General features: G+C 45.7%; 1 protein-coding gene across 1 annotated transcript in view; it reads right to left on the minus strand.

The window, feature by feature from the left end:
- Nucleotides 1-3,443: 3,443 nt before the first annotated feature.
- The window catches only part of RAB30 (RAB30, member RAS oncogene family), a 58,198-nt gene continuing 45,036 nt past the window's right edge, over nucleotides 3,444-16,605 (minus strand). The window contains exons 3-5 of the mRNA XM_058185221.1: nucleotides 15,660-15,743; nucleotides 8,661-8,844; nucleotides 3,444-6,221 (exon numbers count right to left, since the gene is read on the minus strand). Of these exons, the coding sequence (XP_058041204.1) occupies nucleotides 5,971-6,221; nucleotides 8,661-8,844; nucleotides 15,660-15,743 (519 nt within the window). The 3' untranslated portion in view covers nucleotides 3,444-5,970. The remainder of the gene's footprint in view (nucleotides 6,222-8,660; nucleotides 8,845-15,659; nucleotides 15,744-16,605) is intronic.

Raw genomic sequence — 16,605 nt, forward strand, 5'->3', positions numbered from 1 at the left:
GCTAGCTCTCTTAAGCCTAATAAATAAATAAAATAAAAATTAATGTTCAGGCTACTTATATGTCCACCATTCATGGAGAATTGGCCGACTACAGGTAATCCTCAAATCAGGATCATAATTGAGCCCCAAATTTCTAAGTGAGACATTCGTTAAGTGACTTTTCCTCCATTTGATGACCTTTCTAGCCATAGCTGTTAATGCAGTTGTTAGTAACATGGTTGCTAATTGAATCTGGCTTCCCCATTGATCACGTGACCACGGAGATGGTGCAACGGTGAATTATTTAAAGATCTCAGAAACCTATTCTCCAAAGCACCTGAAGGCAAGACAAGAAGCAATGGATGGAAAACTAATCAAAGAGAGAAGCAACCTAGAACTAAGGAGAAATTTCCTGACGGTGAGAACAATTAATCAGCGGAAGGATTTGCCTCCAGAAGTTATGGGTGGAGATTTTTAAGAAGAGATTGGACAACCACTTGTTTGAAGTGGTGTAGGGCAGGCATTTCCAACCTTGGCAACTTTATGACCTTGTGGATTTCAACTCCCAGAAAAACCCTTTATAGTTTGGCCCCTAAACATCTCCAGGACCATCTCATTCAAATAGACCCAAGCTATCGGGGACAGCGGTCACCAGCTGGTAATCCCTGGACCACTGGTGGTCCGCGAGAAAATTTTGGTGATCCGTAGAAAAATTGTTTGCATTTTTTATATTGCACTAAATCAGGAGTCCTCAAACTATGGACTCTTTCTCGTGGTGGCTGCTTAGCTCCCAACAACTGCTACCTGTTGGGGCCCTAAGGAGCCCAAGTGGGCAGGCAAGGAGTGGCTGGGAAGGGAGGGGCCAGTAGAGGCTGACGAGGCGCCCCTTTGACGTGAATGGCATCGAGTTGGCCATGCCCACCAATCACATGACCACTTAGCCACGCCCACCCAGTCTGGTCATTAGGCAGATCGTATTAGTGGTCTGCAGGATTGTAAATTAGAATTTAGTGGTCCTTGAGGTCCGAAAGATTGGTGACCACTGATCTGGGATACTTAGGTATGAAATGCTGACACATATATGGGGTGGAAGAAATTAACTTTGTCACAGCTCTCGGAAGAGTTTCCCCCACCCACCCACCCCGACCCCAGATTTGGAAAGAAGGTGACTTAAACTGAGCTTGTTTGCAAAACCTTAGATTTGTTGCTTGGATGAGAAGACAAGATGAGTTAACAGTTTCATCAGTTTGATGTACAGGTGCTTCTTGCTTTAATGACCACTCATTCAGCAACCATTTGAATTTATGATGGCTTCTGAACAGGGGTGAAATCTGACGGGTTCTGGTAGCGGAAATTTTGAGTAGTTCAGAGAACCAGCAAATACCACCTCTGACTGGCCCCAGAGTGGGGTGGGAATGGAGATTTTGCAATATCCTTCCCCCAGGAGTGGGGAGGGAATAGGGATTTTGCAGTATCCTTCCCCAGGAGTGGGGAGGGAATGGGGATTTTGTAATATCTTTCTCCTGGAATGGGGAGGGAATGGCGATTTTGCAGTATCCTTCCCCTGCCACGCCCACCAAGCCACACCATACTCACCAAGCCACGCCCACAGAACCGGCAGTAAAAAAAAATCGAATTCTACCACTGCTTCTGAACTAATGGTAATTATGACCAGGTTTTTTTTTAACTTAACAGCTGTCACAGCGTCCCAGTGCTTATGATTTGTGATTTTCTCTACCAGCTTCCATAAACGAATTGGGGAAGCCAGCAGGAAGTCAGATGTTAAGTCAGGTGAGACTTAATGACCCACCCATTGTTTAATTGTTTAACAATGGCAACCAGGATTGCTGGAACTGCCCTCGCTAAGCACCATGAACACATTGTTCAACTTAAAACTGTGTTGCTTAATGACAAGACTTTCTCGTTCCAACCAGCACGGTTAAACAAGAACTACCTGTAATTTGTCTGCTGACATTTTAAATTTTGATATTGTAAGTTGCTGGAAGTCCTATGGCTGTATATAAGAACTGTAAATAAAATAAAATAATAAATCTACAGACAGGAGGTGTAGACATTCAGGATTAATCACAACTTGAAAGAAGCTTCCAGATCAAGTAACCACCATCTTTCCCTCAAGGTTGTGTTGGAAGAAATATCCATCTGGGTTCAGTTCCAAGTGGGGACAAAGACACTGGAAACATGGAGGCTGCTTGGAAAGATGGTTTAATGGTGGTCAGGATCACATGGCTTGAGATCCTGAACAGAAAAGGGGCTGAGATCCTGTGTGCTCCCTGGTTTTATGCTTTTTCTGAGCTTTGAACTTTCTGGGGCACAGGAAGAGTATCCTGATTGGTTGTCAGACTCCCAGGGGGTGGGGGTCTTAGCTAGCCTTGCTGGCTGATGTAATCTTCCCAGGTGCCATGTGGTGAGTTTCAGTTGCTAGATGGGTTCTATTATGATGCAGATGATGATGGCCCATTAACAAAGGTGGGGAGAATGAGTTAGCTTGGCTGAGGCTTTAATGGCCCATTGACAAAGGTGGGGAGGGGGGAGTCAGGAAGCTGCTTTGTCTTTAAAACATGTTTAAACATGTAAAATATATTCTGCCTTTTAAGTATTTTCTAAAATATTTCATTCTTCTAGGAGGTGGGTGGGTGCTAAATTCCTACAGTTGCAACTCATATATTTTAGCCCTAAAATTATATTCAGGTAGTCCTCCACTTGCAACTATTCATTTAGCGACTGTTCAAAGTTACAACGGCACATGAAAAAAGTGACTGATAACAGTTTGTCACACGATCATTGCCGCATTCGCCTGGTCATGTGATCAAAACCCAGAGGCTCGGCAACGCATGTATTTTTTGCAGTGTCTGGTCACGTGATCCCCTTGCGCGACCTTTTGACAAACGTAAAACAGGGAAGCCAGATTCGCTTAACAACAGTGTTACTACACTGCGGAGATTTACTGCAGTGGCAGGAAGGTCCTAAAACGGGGCAAAACTCACTAAAGGGTTGTCTCGCTTAGCAAGGGAAATGTGGAGTTCCGTTACGGCTGTAAGTCGAGGACCACCTGTACAGAATGAAAAGTTCCCTCTCTTGTCTGCTCATTAATAAATGAATGTTGGAGGCTGTGTTCTACATCTGCAAGGATGGATAAATTGGTGTTTTTTATAACTAATGTTAAATTCAGGGGTAAAATTTAGCAGGTTCTGACAGATTCTGGAGAACCAGTAGCGGAAATTTTGAGTAGTTCGGAGAACCAGCAAATGCTACCTCTGGATGGCCCCAGAGTGGAGTGGGAATGGAGATTTTGCAGTATCCTTCCCCTGCCACGCCCACAATGCCACACCACGCCCACAAAACCACGCCCACAGAACCGGTATTAAAAAACATTGAATTCCACCACTAGTTGGATTTTGAAAAGAAAAAAAAAGTAAACCGCAAGAAAGAGGAAAAAAATGCAAAACTTTTAAAAGGTCAGCTTTATTCTCAAAAAGGCTAAAATTTTAGCAGCTTCATTTTAATGCGAAAGGGGACATCAGTCGTAGTTCGAGCACAACTCTATCCCCCCCAAAACATCCTGTACTAGCCGGTCCTCTTGAATTTACGATACCACTGCTTTTACTGGAGGCTGATGTGCCCATTGGATAGAACCACCTCTTCATTGAATGTCATACCAAAACCTTATTTGCTTCTCCCAATTACCCAAATTAAGGGATGCTAAATACAGAACAGCCAGCCGTGTAATGCTAATATCTTAATAACCCGTTGTGAGTCCATTGCCTTCCACATAGTTTGTCTGTCTCTCTCCAAAGGTATACAAGTGAAGCACCGATAAGGAAATTTGTGTTGACTCCTTGCAATTCGACGTTGGCGTGCTGAATTTGCAAACTCGTACGGTGAGACTTTTGTGTGTATCGTCCTTCCAGCACCGAGGCTTTGGTTCAAGGGTATTGCCTGCACACTCTTCCTTGGTGTTACGCACACAAGCACGCGCAATTAAGCCCAAGTACAGCAAACAAACAAATATCTCCAAGTGACTTTGAGAAGTGGGCTTCCGTTTCTGCCTTTTGAAATTGCTTTGCAGAGCTACGTATTCTGCAAGATGATCGCAGCTTCGATAAAGCCGTCTAAAAGATTTGGAACGTGCTTATTTTTGCTCTCCTCCCATCTCAACTGTGTGTGTGTGTGTATGTATGTGTGTGTGTGTGTATATATATATATATATATATATATATGTATATGTATATGTAAAGGTAAAGGTTCCCCTCGCACATACGTGCTAGTCGTTACCAATTCTAGGGGGCGGTGCTCATCTCCGTTTCAAAGCCGAAGAGCCAGCGCCGTCCGAAGACGTCTCCATGGTCATGTGGCCGGCATGACTCAATGCCAAAGACGCACAGAACGCTGTTACCTTCCCACCAAAGGTGGTCCCTATTTTTTCTACTTGCATTTTTACGTGCTTTTGAAACTGCTAGGTTGGCAGAAGCTAGGACAAGTAACGGGAGCTCACCCCGTTACACGGCAGCACTAGGGATTCGAACCGCTGAGCTGCCGACCTTTCGATCAACAAGCTCAGCTGTCTTAGCCCCTGAGCCACCGCATCCCCTACATACATACATACATACATACATACATACATACATACATACATACATGTGTGTGTGTGTGTGTGTGTATATATATATATATATATATAAAAAACATTTTGAAATTGTACACGGCTTTTCCAATAAGACAGCAAATTCCAGAGCTGGTGCTAGTGTTCTAGTTCAAAGCAGAATTCAGCCATGAGGTCTACCTGCTAAGTTCAACAACTCCTTTCAAGACTGGACAAACGGGGGACATCCATGCCCCATTCCTCAAAGGCATCAACAACAGAGCACACCCCACATATGACATTTGTGCACAGGTGTAGCCCCCGGCCTCAGCGCTGCAGCATTCTCTCAAAAACAACCGCATCTGAAATCCAGACCTCCAGGATCCAGCAATTCCTCACAAAGAAGCTATTTTGGCCTAAATCCAAGACCGGTGAAGCGGTATGAACAATACTTCACCAGCTCTTTCCTGCAAGAAACAAAGTGGGTTTTTGGAAGCCCCACCATATGGCAAAACGGTTAAAACAATGCTGATTTTGAGAAAGTTTTGGAACGCTTTAACTTGATCAGAGGTGCAGGGATGACTAGTGGCCAGCTTTTAAATTCATATCATTGGTCTCGGAAGGAGCAGCGCCCCGTGGGCATGAACTAACCAAAAGGCTGCTATATTTACGATCAACACCTTTCCAAGGACACACCTTCTGACTGGAGAAGAGAGTAAGCTGACCACCGAGGAAATTTAGCTTCGGGGATTCAAGAACCAAAAGGGCAAAGGGCAGCCGTCCAACTTCAAGACCTGCTGATTGCAAACGACCAACTTATCCCTTTTTAACTTCCACTTTTATCAAAATCCCAGAACACAGATGCGTTAATACTTAGGGGTTTGTTTGTTTTTTAAAGAAAAAAAATCACATACGCGCGCAACACGCACGCTCGGTGGAGTTTGTGCCGTAACAAAATGGCACTCTGGGTCCTGGTTTATATACAAGCGTTGTCAACTTAGCCGGCAACCCACAGCCATTTTCTAACGCGCCTCTCGATTTCCTTCTGTAAAGATGTAAAAGGCAGGCACAATTCATCCTAAATTTCCAAGGGAAAAGATCCCAGATGCTTCCACAGAAGTGAAAACCATGACCTGACCAGCCGATACCTAGCACCTTTTTGAATCTTAATCTCCTCCAAATTTTGGGACTCCGGGGTGAGACATGTGTTAAAAAGAGGGGGGGGGAAAGGATTATATTCTAGGCTGACCCTGCAGACAAATGGTTAGCCTGGCATGCTTCGTGATCGGGTGTCTGACTATCTCCACCAGTCAGACCGGGTCATAGCAGCCTTTGCCTCCTGAGAGAGGCCTGTAGAAGGAGCAGTCATAACTCTTGAGGTTCAAATGCAATCAGTTAAAATTGCAACAAGTCAAATAACTGATATTTTTCCCTTCGCCCGGCAAGGGAGACTCCACATTGTTTAGCAGCGTGTTCTGCCTCGCTTCGCTGATCAGCCGACAAGCCAAGTCCAAAAAGAGTTTTTCCACGTTATCGGATTCTTTTGCCGACGTCTCCAGATAGTACATATCCTGGGCTTGGGAAAACTCTTCAGCTCTCTGTTGGGAGACTTCTCGCTTATCGGATAAATCAATCTTGTTTCCTAGAGAAAACAAACAGGAAGGGGAAGAAATTAGACGAGATCGAGAAAGTCATGAAGCCAACAACTGAACAAAGGATCTGCAAAGACTAAGCGAAACCAAACAGGAGGAGGGAGAAATTACACAGGGTCAAGAAAGTCATGAAGACAACAACTGAACAAAGGAACTGCAAAGACTAAGCGAAACTAAACAGCAGGAGGGAGAAGTTACGCGGGATCGAGAAAGTCATGAAGCCAACAACTGAACAAAGGATCTGCAAAGACTAAGCAAAACCAAAGAGGAGGAGGGAGAAGTCACACTGGATCGAGAAAGTCATGAAGCCAACAACTGAACAAAGGATCTGCAAAGAGTAGTGATTATTATTGAGCTAAATATCAACTATAGAAGAGGGGTGGGGATGGGGAAGCTTGATAAAAATCAGATTTGGGTTGCCCGAGTATGGCGAAATGTGGCCCAAAGTCACAGGTGAGAGGGGCTCTTTCCCTGAGAGTAGCTTGGAATATTTGATTTGCAGGAAAAGGGTGAAGAAGATGGATCCTCCCTAGCTATTCACAGAGAATATCTACTGCTTATGCAGGTTGTTGCTTTAATCTGGCAAGATGCAGATCACCAGGCTGAGCTTGAGGGAGGTGTCAAGTACATCATCAGTTTGGAGTCCCTTTGTGTTCACAAGAACACTATAATAGTGGCCAAAATTGTGGAAACCTTTTGGGAAAAGTGTATTTTTGAGGTTTGATGGCTAATAACACCACCTTTTTTCAAGATAATCCTATTCCACTGCTGGAATGGCCTGGAAATAGCCCAGACCTTAACCCAATGGAAAATCTATGGAGCCCACTAAAGGCATTAGGGCCAGGATACTTACGGGACCGCCTACTGCTACCGAACACCTCCCACCGACCCGTACGCTCACACAGAGAGGGACTTCTCAGGGTGCCGTCCACCAAGCAATGTCGGCTGGCGGCCCCCAGGGGAAGGTCCTTCTCCGTGGGGGCTCCTACCCTCTGGAACGAACTTCCCCCTGGACTGCATCAACTGCCTGACCTTTGGACCTTTCGCCGCGAGCTGAAGACGTATCTGTTTACTCGCGCAGGACTGGCTTAGGAATTTTAAATTTTAAAGAGTTTTAATTTTAATATTTATATTTGATACAAATTTTATGGGGTTTTTAACGGTATAATGTTTTAAATTTTTGCCAAACATATAATAAGTTTTTTAATCTTTTTTTTTATCTGTACATTGTCATTGTTTTTTTTTTTGTGGCTGTGAACCGCCCTGAGTCCTTCGGGAGAAGGGCGGTATAAAAATTCAATAAATACTAAATACTAATACTAATACTTGTTAGTCCGAAGCGACCCAGCAATAAAACCCAGTGAATAGAAGCCATCATTCAATCTTGGTTTCACATGATAACAACTGCAGAACTAAAAGACTTGGTTCAGTCCACGGGAAGACATTGTAAGGCCATAATTCATGCTAAAGGTTACCCAACTAAATATTAACTGACGTGATAAGTTTTGTATATCTCATTTTTTCTACGTGTTTCACTTTTCTTCTTTATACTGTAACTGCTATTCTAATAGCAAATCCTTCATAAAAGTTATTGCATTACATTCTTGATTAAATTATCTTTCCATTGTTATATAATTTTATGGTATTACTCCAAAAAAAAGTGGTGTTATTAGCTAGGTTTAGAAAATACACTTTTCCCAAAAGGTTTCCACAATTTTGGCCACTACTGTAAGTCCCTCCCACCTTGAATTCCATTGACTTTTATCAACCGCTAATTTGCTTTAACTATTAGTAGTTCAGATTCTTGTTGAGAGCGTTTCTCGGCTAGCTCAGCCACAGTTGTGTCAGACGCCGTGAGAAGAAACAAGCCAACTTGGTTTTTTTTCCGATAGTGACTTCGTTTATTGGGTCTACTACAAACCGGGTCTCAATAAAAGTCGAGGTCTCTCTGTATAAAGTCAACGCTGAGAGCTTCTGCCTCTCAGCCCCTTTTAAACATTCTGCGCTGCTCATGCCCTGCCCCATGGCTGAACTGCTCCGTTGATTGGATGCCCAGCTGCTCTCTCCCTCCTCGTCTGACAACCTCAGCTGCCACGTCATCTGCTAAATCCCGGAACTAAAGCAGCTCTTCCTAACGCCTGGCCCTCATCTCCCTCTATCCTGGCCACCAGTGTATTGATTTTTTTCTCATGCTTGCCAAACGCAGATCCCTGCAGCCCTCAAACAAGTCCTTGATATGTCATTCCTTTGGATCTTTAATTCGGGGCTGCTCTCATGATCCGTATCCCTGTAGCGTTATGTGTCGAGCCGGAGCTGGGCTCAACAGCGTTAGCATGCAATAAACCTGGAGTCACTTGAACCGCCTTGCTTCCTGATCAACTGCACCTGACAGATCCCTGGTATCAGATAAACGTGGCAATGTCTCTTACCAACTAGGACGGTGATGACCTTATTGCTGGCATATTGCTCAATTTCCCGTAGCCATTCGGAAAGGCATCTGAAGGACTCTTCGCAGGTGATGTCATAGGTCAGGATTAACGCGTTGGCACTGCGATAATAGCTCTGCGTAATGGAACGAAATCTTTCTTGTCCCGCTGTGTCCCAAATCTGCAGCTTTTGTTTTTCCCCACAACAGGGAAGAGAAGAGGGGGAAAACAAAGGGTTGGGGAACGGAAAAAAAAGAACGTGTTAACATTGACCCCAATAAAACCTGTGTGTCAGTTTTGGAAGGCAATTTTCTTTTTTGCTTCTTAACTGCCACATATTTTAGCTGGGGAAGTTGGGAGGGGGTTGTTGTTGGAGCGGTAGAAGGTTAGTCATAACAACATTCCGTATTCAAGGACTTTTGCCTGCGTCTGATGGAGACTGCCTGAAGATTGTATCCAACTGAGTGTGAAGTGTTGATTGGACAATGTGATGAACTTGTGGGTGTGGGGCAGGGCTGTGAATTGTCAACTGGGTGTGGAAAACCTGGAAGCTTTCAGATTCGGGTTTTCTCTGCTGTGCCAACATGACATCTCTAATAAATTGGAACTCAAGCCTCAGAGCTTTATTTCGTTGGGGCTGTTCCTTGGAACCCTGACATTAACCCAAATCTGAAAACTTCCAGGTTTTCCCAGTTGACAGTTCACAGCCCTACCCCACACCCACAAGTTCATGACATTGTCCATTGTCCTGACACATCCTTCCTAGCCCACAAATCCTCCAGGTGTTCCCATCCATATCAAGTGTCCGCCTTTATTTCTTTCAAACCTTTTTAAAATTAATATATAAATATATAAAATAGGGGAAAAACGCAAAGAAAAAAGAAAGGGAAAAGGTATTGATAACGGAGAATATTTAGGAGAATCCAGACGATGGAGAATCTCCACAGACTTTTAGCTATACAATTTAGGGAGGAACAGCCAATGAATGGTGTGGGCAGAGGTGGGTGTCACATAATGTAACAACTGTTTGGCCCAGCACTGAAAATGGGAGCGCACCGCTTCAAAAACATGGCGATATAGGTCGGATTACTGCCCCCACCCGCTGGTCACAACTACCGGTTCGCTTGAACCGCTCCGAACCGGCAGCTGCCCACCTCTGGGTGTGGGAGTAGGAATGGATTTCCAGAGAAAAAAAATGGCAGACTACAAGAACCAGGAGCACCAATCAGGTGACCCTGAGGACAGAGATAAATCTCCAATAACCCTCTAAAACCGGGGTCTCCAACTTTGGTCCACTTTAAGACTTGTGGACTTCAACTCCCAGAATTCCTCAGCCAGCAAAGCTGCGACCCCTTTAAGACAATTCCCCACGATGTGGCGACCCCTTCAATACAATTCCCCACGATGTGGCGAAATTATTTTCGTTTTGAATTTATCGCGCCTGAAGCCGTATTGGCTAGCAATCTGAACTCTTTGCGATTGCCTTGAGGATGGAGGCATTAAAGCGGAGACTCCTCCCCTATTAAGTTTATCGCGCCGGAAGCCAGATTAGGCTAGCGATTGGGAGTGATTGCAGCTGGCTTGAGAGGGAGACATCAGAGCAAAGATTTCTCTCTTTTTTAATTCATCGCACCTGAAGCCGAATTCGGCTAGCGATTTGAAGAGCCTGCAGCTGGCTTGTGGAGTCAACCATTGGAGCGCAATTCTTCGACTCGCAAGTATACTTCCCATATTTCCGATGGTCTTAGGCGACCCCTGGCAAATCGCCATTCGACCCCCAATGGGGTCCCGACCCACAGGTTGAGAACCGCTGCTTTAAGGTTTATTCTCTAAAGGTTTTAGCTGGATGAATTCTGCATCCTTTTATCTGGCCTCTCTTTTTTAAAGTTTTTTCTTTTTAAAAAAAGAACAATTGGGCACTAATGCTGATTTTGGCTGTTTGTTTGTTTGTTTGTTTTATTTGACAGAATTTTAATAACTTGATTTTCATTTTCTTGGAGAAAGAGAAAAGTTTCACTATACAATGAATTCGGCAAATCCCTAGATTAAGAGTTTCCAGAGCTACGGGCCAATATGGTTAATAAATGAGAGCCAACATCAACCACTTAAAAGTGAAGTTTCATTATGGAGAGTCATTTAAAGTAATGTATACCGTACATGCAAACTATTTTATTTCCCAAGCTGCAAACTATTTTTTTTTCCCCAAGCAAGAAGAAGATTGCCTTTCTTTTTAAACAATAACTGTTGTTCTCTGGCCATTAGCCTTCCATCAGATGTGCCTGTATGAAAATTGCGGGATTTGCTATTTTACAGAACATTCCTGCATGTCTTATCCTGGCCTCTTAACTATAAATTACACTGGACTGTAGAGTAAATCAATGGAGCAGTAGACAAGCTGACTACGAATACCTGATATCCAAGCTGGGTATGCAACTAACTAATAATATTGTTCTGACCTAGGCTTCCTTAGAAATTAAACAGCACAAACTTAATCCTGACAAACCTCTTTAATTCCTATGGCTGTAAATTACTTTCATTTACAGTCTTTCAAAGGAAGGTTATCAACACCCACCTATCTCACGTGGAACGCTGCCAGCGAGATAATTTCCAGATGCAGGGCAAGGCCAAACTTGGCACAGAGTTACAAGCAGAAGTTTCAAATCTCGAATAGGCCAGATGAACTAATCGCTTCCCGCAAAAGCTCACATCCCATTCGCTTTTATGTCTTATTGGAGGGGCCAGTCATCTCCAAGCTTTCCTCCCAAGTCGACCCTGTTTCCTTAATTGTTCCTATCTCCTGGCAGCTCTGCGCATGCACACACTGGGAACAGGCTCACGCTGTTCTTCTGCCTCGCTGATGTCAGACTCTGGAGACTCCCGAGGCAGCAAAGAACTACCAGATGGCCTTGGCCCCCTCTCTGCTTCCGACTCAGAGCCCTCGTCCAAGCCTTCCCCAGATTCCAGAACTGGCCCACATTCCTCCTCAGCCTCCTCACTGTCCGAACCTGCTGCCAGCTCTGCTGGCCACTGTTGGGCCACAACAAATATATCCTCATCTTTTAACCCAGGGGTGGACAACTATGGCCCCTTTAAGACTTGGGGCCTTCAACTCCCAGAATTCCTGAGCTAGCAATGGTAAACTATGGCCCCTTTAAGACATGTGGGCTTCAACTCCCAGAAATAACTCAAAAGTGCCGAACACACACACAATATAATACTCCTCCTTCATGTTGTGTCCTCCTTCGCCTCCGTCCGAGTGATGGCTTAATTAGCCAGCACTATCAGCTCTGGCAGCAGAATAGCCAGCGTCTGCCAAGAGCCTCCGTTATCTTCCACGACACTGCTGAGTCACTCAGAAACAAACTTCAGCTCTTAATCAATGGATTTGCCTGTTACAAAGAGACACAGCAGCTCTCGCTGTCTTTTATATCCTGGGGGCGCAGATACAACACTTCCTCTTATTTTTCCCACAACAGCCACCCTATGATGTGAATTGGACTGACAGAGAGAGAGAGAAACTGACTGGCCCAAAGTCATCCAGCTGGCTTTCCTGGCTAAGGCTGGATTTGAATTCATGACCCTCATGCCTTAACCCCTATAACCATGATGGCGAAACTATGGCACGAGTGCCAGAAGTGGCACGCAGAGCCATTTTTCCAGGCATGCGAGCTGTCGCCCAACTCACCTGCAGCTACGCATGTGTCTGTGCCCCAGCTGGTGTTCGGGCCTCCAGTGCGCATGTGCGCAATTCAGGGGACCCAGCTGATCTTCGGAGCTCTCCTGCACATGCACGTTTGTGCATACGCACAAGAGTACTGGTGCATAGCCCGCACATGTGAAGATGGCGTTTGCGCATGTGCATTGCACGCACGAAAACCTGTTCTGTCTCCTTCCCCACTTCAGACCCACGAGCTGGCCTTCAGCCAGTGGATTCACGGCTCTTATCAGTCCCGGCAGAGAAATCGCAGCTGCCTGCCAAAGTTCAAACAAATGACTCACGTAGCAAGACTTTCAGCTCTTTTTGAAACGGATCAGCTAAACTTTGCTTCCCGTGGAGTGAGAGCAGTCCCAAAGCTCCTTATATATCCTGTGGGGTGGGGCTCCTGCCCCACCCTTCCTTTTGATGACGCCGCCTCTCTAATCTTCTGAAGCGCGGGTCAAGCCAAGCTTGATTATTATTATTATCAGCTGGGTCTGAAGGCGTAGCCTGGGGAAGGGAGGAATCAGTGGATGACGGCCTCATTACATCCTTCGACTGGTCTGGTTCTGGCTCCTGGAACCGGGCCAAAGGTATCAGAGCTCCCGAGGTAAGCCTTATTGGCCCTTCCCCCTCACTTTCTGAGTCACTTTCGGGCATGGGGCCAGGTTCGGGGGCTGGAGTCACAACAAAACCACACCCATGCACAGATGGTGCAATTGCGAGCGCAGCACACAGTGGGGCGCGCACGTGAAAGCCGTGCACATGCACAGATGGTGTGGTTGTGCACGTAGCGCATGGTGGAGGAGCTGCACATTAGTGTCGTGTCCCACTCCTCCGCTGACGGCCAGGTCAGGGAAATCCGAATCAGGCTTGCCTCTGCAGCTCTGCCCAAAGTCCTAGCAAAGTCCTCAGAACAGGCAGGAGACCAGTAAGTGACTTCAGCAAGATAAGTTCGACTTTGCCTGACTCAGAGACTGCCAGAAAGCAGATCCTTTATATAGGCCATGGGGTGTGGCTCCATGACTCAGCACTCATTAAGGCCTGCCCCTCCCTTCCTTCTGTTGCCTCCGCCTATCCAATCTTCTGATGCGAGGGTCACTCCAATCAGCTGTTGGAAGTAAACTTTCCTCAGGCTCACATGCTGTGGAGAAGGGGGAGGGGTCTAGCTGCTCCGTTTGCCTGGGCATGGAGCCAGGGCTGGGGCCGGGGGATGCTCCCTCCTCTGCAGCCTGCTTGGGCATGGAGCCAGGGCTGGGACCGGGAGGTGCCCCCTCCTCTGCAGCTTGTCTGGGCATGGAGCCAGAACTGGGGCCGGGAGGCATACATTCCTCCGTGTTCGGGAGCAGATAAGCAGACCCCGGCTGCGGTGAGAGCGGACAAGACACAACAATTAGCACAGATGGCACGCGTATGCGCGGAGCACATACCTTTTTCGGCACTCGGTGAGTAAAAGGTTCGCCACCCCTGCCCTATAGACCAAACTGGTCTGGAACTCTCAAACCACATAAACGGTTTTTAATACGATTTTCAGCAATTCTGCCTGAGCGAAGAGGCTATTAATTCAGCTTTGCTGGTGAAGTGCTGAGGGCAGCCCTTGGCTTTAGCAGGAGAACCAAAAACCAATTTAAAAGCAACTCGATTCCTACTGAAGGAAAACAACCACAGATGCTAAACTGCATGCCGAGCCAAGCCTAGCTGAAACCATCATGAAGTCAGCAGTAAATGGATCCTTCTGCTTAAGGGAGCCTATCCAAAACGGGTCCCTTCCAGATGCTTTGGGACTTTGGAGGGGGGGGGGGGAAAGACACGCTTTGGGATGGAAAGAATTGACTCCTTCTGTTAAGCTCCAAAAATTATCACAGCAGCTTACATGAGCCAGAAGAAACAAAACTACCCTCGCCCTTGCTTATATTCTAAAAGACACAAGACCAAAGGAAATAAGAGACGATGAAGGAAGAGAAAAACACACATTTTGAAGATCGGTTTTGAAAGTGGCAAAGTATCCTAAAATAATCAGCTTGAAAAGGCAAAGAGAATAAAGCAACAATCTCCATCAATTCATTCCTTCCTTTTTCTTTTTCTTCCTTCCTTCCTTCCTTCCTACTTTCTTTCTTTCTCTTTCTTTCTTTTTTTTCTTTTCTTTCTTTCTTCCTTCCTTCACCTTTCTCATGCAACTGATCATCCCACATTTCCTTCTTTCCTTCCTTCCTTCCTTCCTTCCTTCCTTCCTTCCTTCCTTCCTTCCTTCCTTCCTGGGCCTCTCTGTTGCAACTGATCATCCCACAATTCCTTCCTTCCTTCCTTCCTTCCTTCCTGGGCTTCTCTGTTGCAACTGATCATCCCACAATTCATTCCTTCCTTCCTTCCTTCCTTCCTTCCTTCCTTCCTGGGCCTCTCTGTTGCAACTGATCATCCCACAATTCCTTCCTTCCTTCCTTCCTTCCTTCCTTCCTTCCTTCCTTCCTTCCTTCCTTCCTTCCTTCCTTCCTTCCTTCCTGGGCCTCTCTGTTGCAACTGATCATCCCACAATTCCTTCCTTCCTTCCTTCCTTCCTGGGCTTCTCTGTTGCAACTGATCATCCCACAATTCCTTCCTTCCTTCCTTCCTTCCTTCCTTCCTGGGCCTCTCTGTTGCAACTGATCATCCCACAATTCCTTCCTTCCTTCCTTCCTTCCTTCCTTCCTTCCTTCCTTCCTTCCTTCCTTCCTTCCTGGGCTTCTCTGTTGCAACTGATCATCCCACAATTCCTTCCTTCCTTCCTTCCTTCCTGGGCCTCTCTGTTGCAACTGATCATCCCACAATTCCTTCCTTCCTTCCTTCCTTCCTTCCTTCCTTCCTTCCTTCCTTCCTGCCTTCCTTCCTTCGTCTCTCTGTCTTTCTTTCTTTCTTTCCTTCCTTCTTTCCTTCCTTCCTTCCTTCCTTCCTTTCATTCCTCTCTATCTTTTCTTCCTCCCTCCTTCCAGTGTTCCAATAGTTGAGGGGCTGCCACAAAGATGAGGGGGTCAACTTATTCTCCAAAGCACCTGAGGGCAGGAGAAGCAGCAATGGATGGAAACTAATCAAGGAGAGAAGCAACCTAGAACTAAGGAGAAATTCCCCAACAATTAATCAATGGAACAACTTGCCTCTAGATATTGTGGATTCTCCATCACTGGAAGTTTTAAAGAAGGGATTAGTTTGGGGACCAAGTTCCACATGGGAAGCATATCGTGTTTCCTTTAAGTTGTCCTCAGTTGCAACGCACACTTTTGGAACATGAACGGATTCTAAGATTAGGGCAGGAAAGTTAAACAACATCTTACCTTTACTTTCTCACCATTTATCTCCACCGTCTTAATCATAAAGTCAACCCCGATGGTGGCTCCTTGGCCTGGTGGGAAAAGTCCCTTAACAAAAAAGGAAAATAAAAATATTCAGACAACACGTTCAGCTCTGGACATCGTTTGCCACGCCATTATTGTTTCAGATTTGGATTAGCCCACTACAGACAGTCCTCGACTTACAAACCATTCATTTAGCAACGGTTAGAACGGCACCCAAAAAAAAGTCACAACTCGCAACTTATCCTCTCACTTAACATCCATCGGAACAGCTGCATGGTCGTGGGATCAAAATTTGGCAGGCAACCAACCAGCCTATGTCAGGCTTCGAAGGGAAAGAGCGATTGAAATGTGAAGTCCAGACGGTAACAAGAAACTATCATGGGAGCCAAGGACGTTTCAGCAGGTGTCTGTCAGAGTCGTGGAGGTTTTCCCATAACAACACCTGGGCACCTAATTGGACAATGTGACCTGCACTAATGGGGGGGAGGAGTCTCACTTAACAACAGAAATTGGGGGGCTCAATTGTGGCTGTAAGTCGAGAACTACTTGTAGATTGTCTTAGGTAGAAGGAAAAAGGGGGAGAAACAGATCAAAGTTCTAAAACCTGCTCACGTTTGTATGTTCAGCTCATTCACCAACTAGCACTAAAATAGCCAAGTCATAATCGAAAGCATTTTCCACCCCCATCTCGTTTCAGACTGTTGGCACCGGAGTTTCCCAGAATCATTGTATACCTGGAGCCCGATCTATCAATGTTTTAAAAGGCCCTAAAACCCATTCTGTCTGCGGGAGGCTGCGTGAAGCTGGTTTAAGTATTAATTCTCCCTGCAGAAATGCCTTGTTGTTTCCATATGGGTTTTAAGGATCGCTTTCGACCTTATGAGGCATCAAGGGGATTGGAGCCTCTGTATTTCAGCGGTGATCT

Source organism: Ahaetulla prasina, chromosome 5 (assembly GCF_028640845.1).
Source record: "Ahaetulla prasina isolate Xishuangbanna chromosome 5, ASM2864084v1, whole genome shotgun sequence".
Lineage (NCBI taxonomy): Eukaryota > Metazoa > Chordata > Lepidosauria > Squamata > Colubridae > Ahaetulla > Ahaetulla prasina.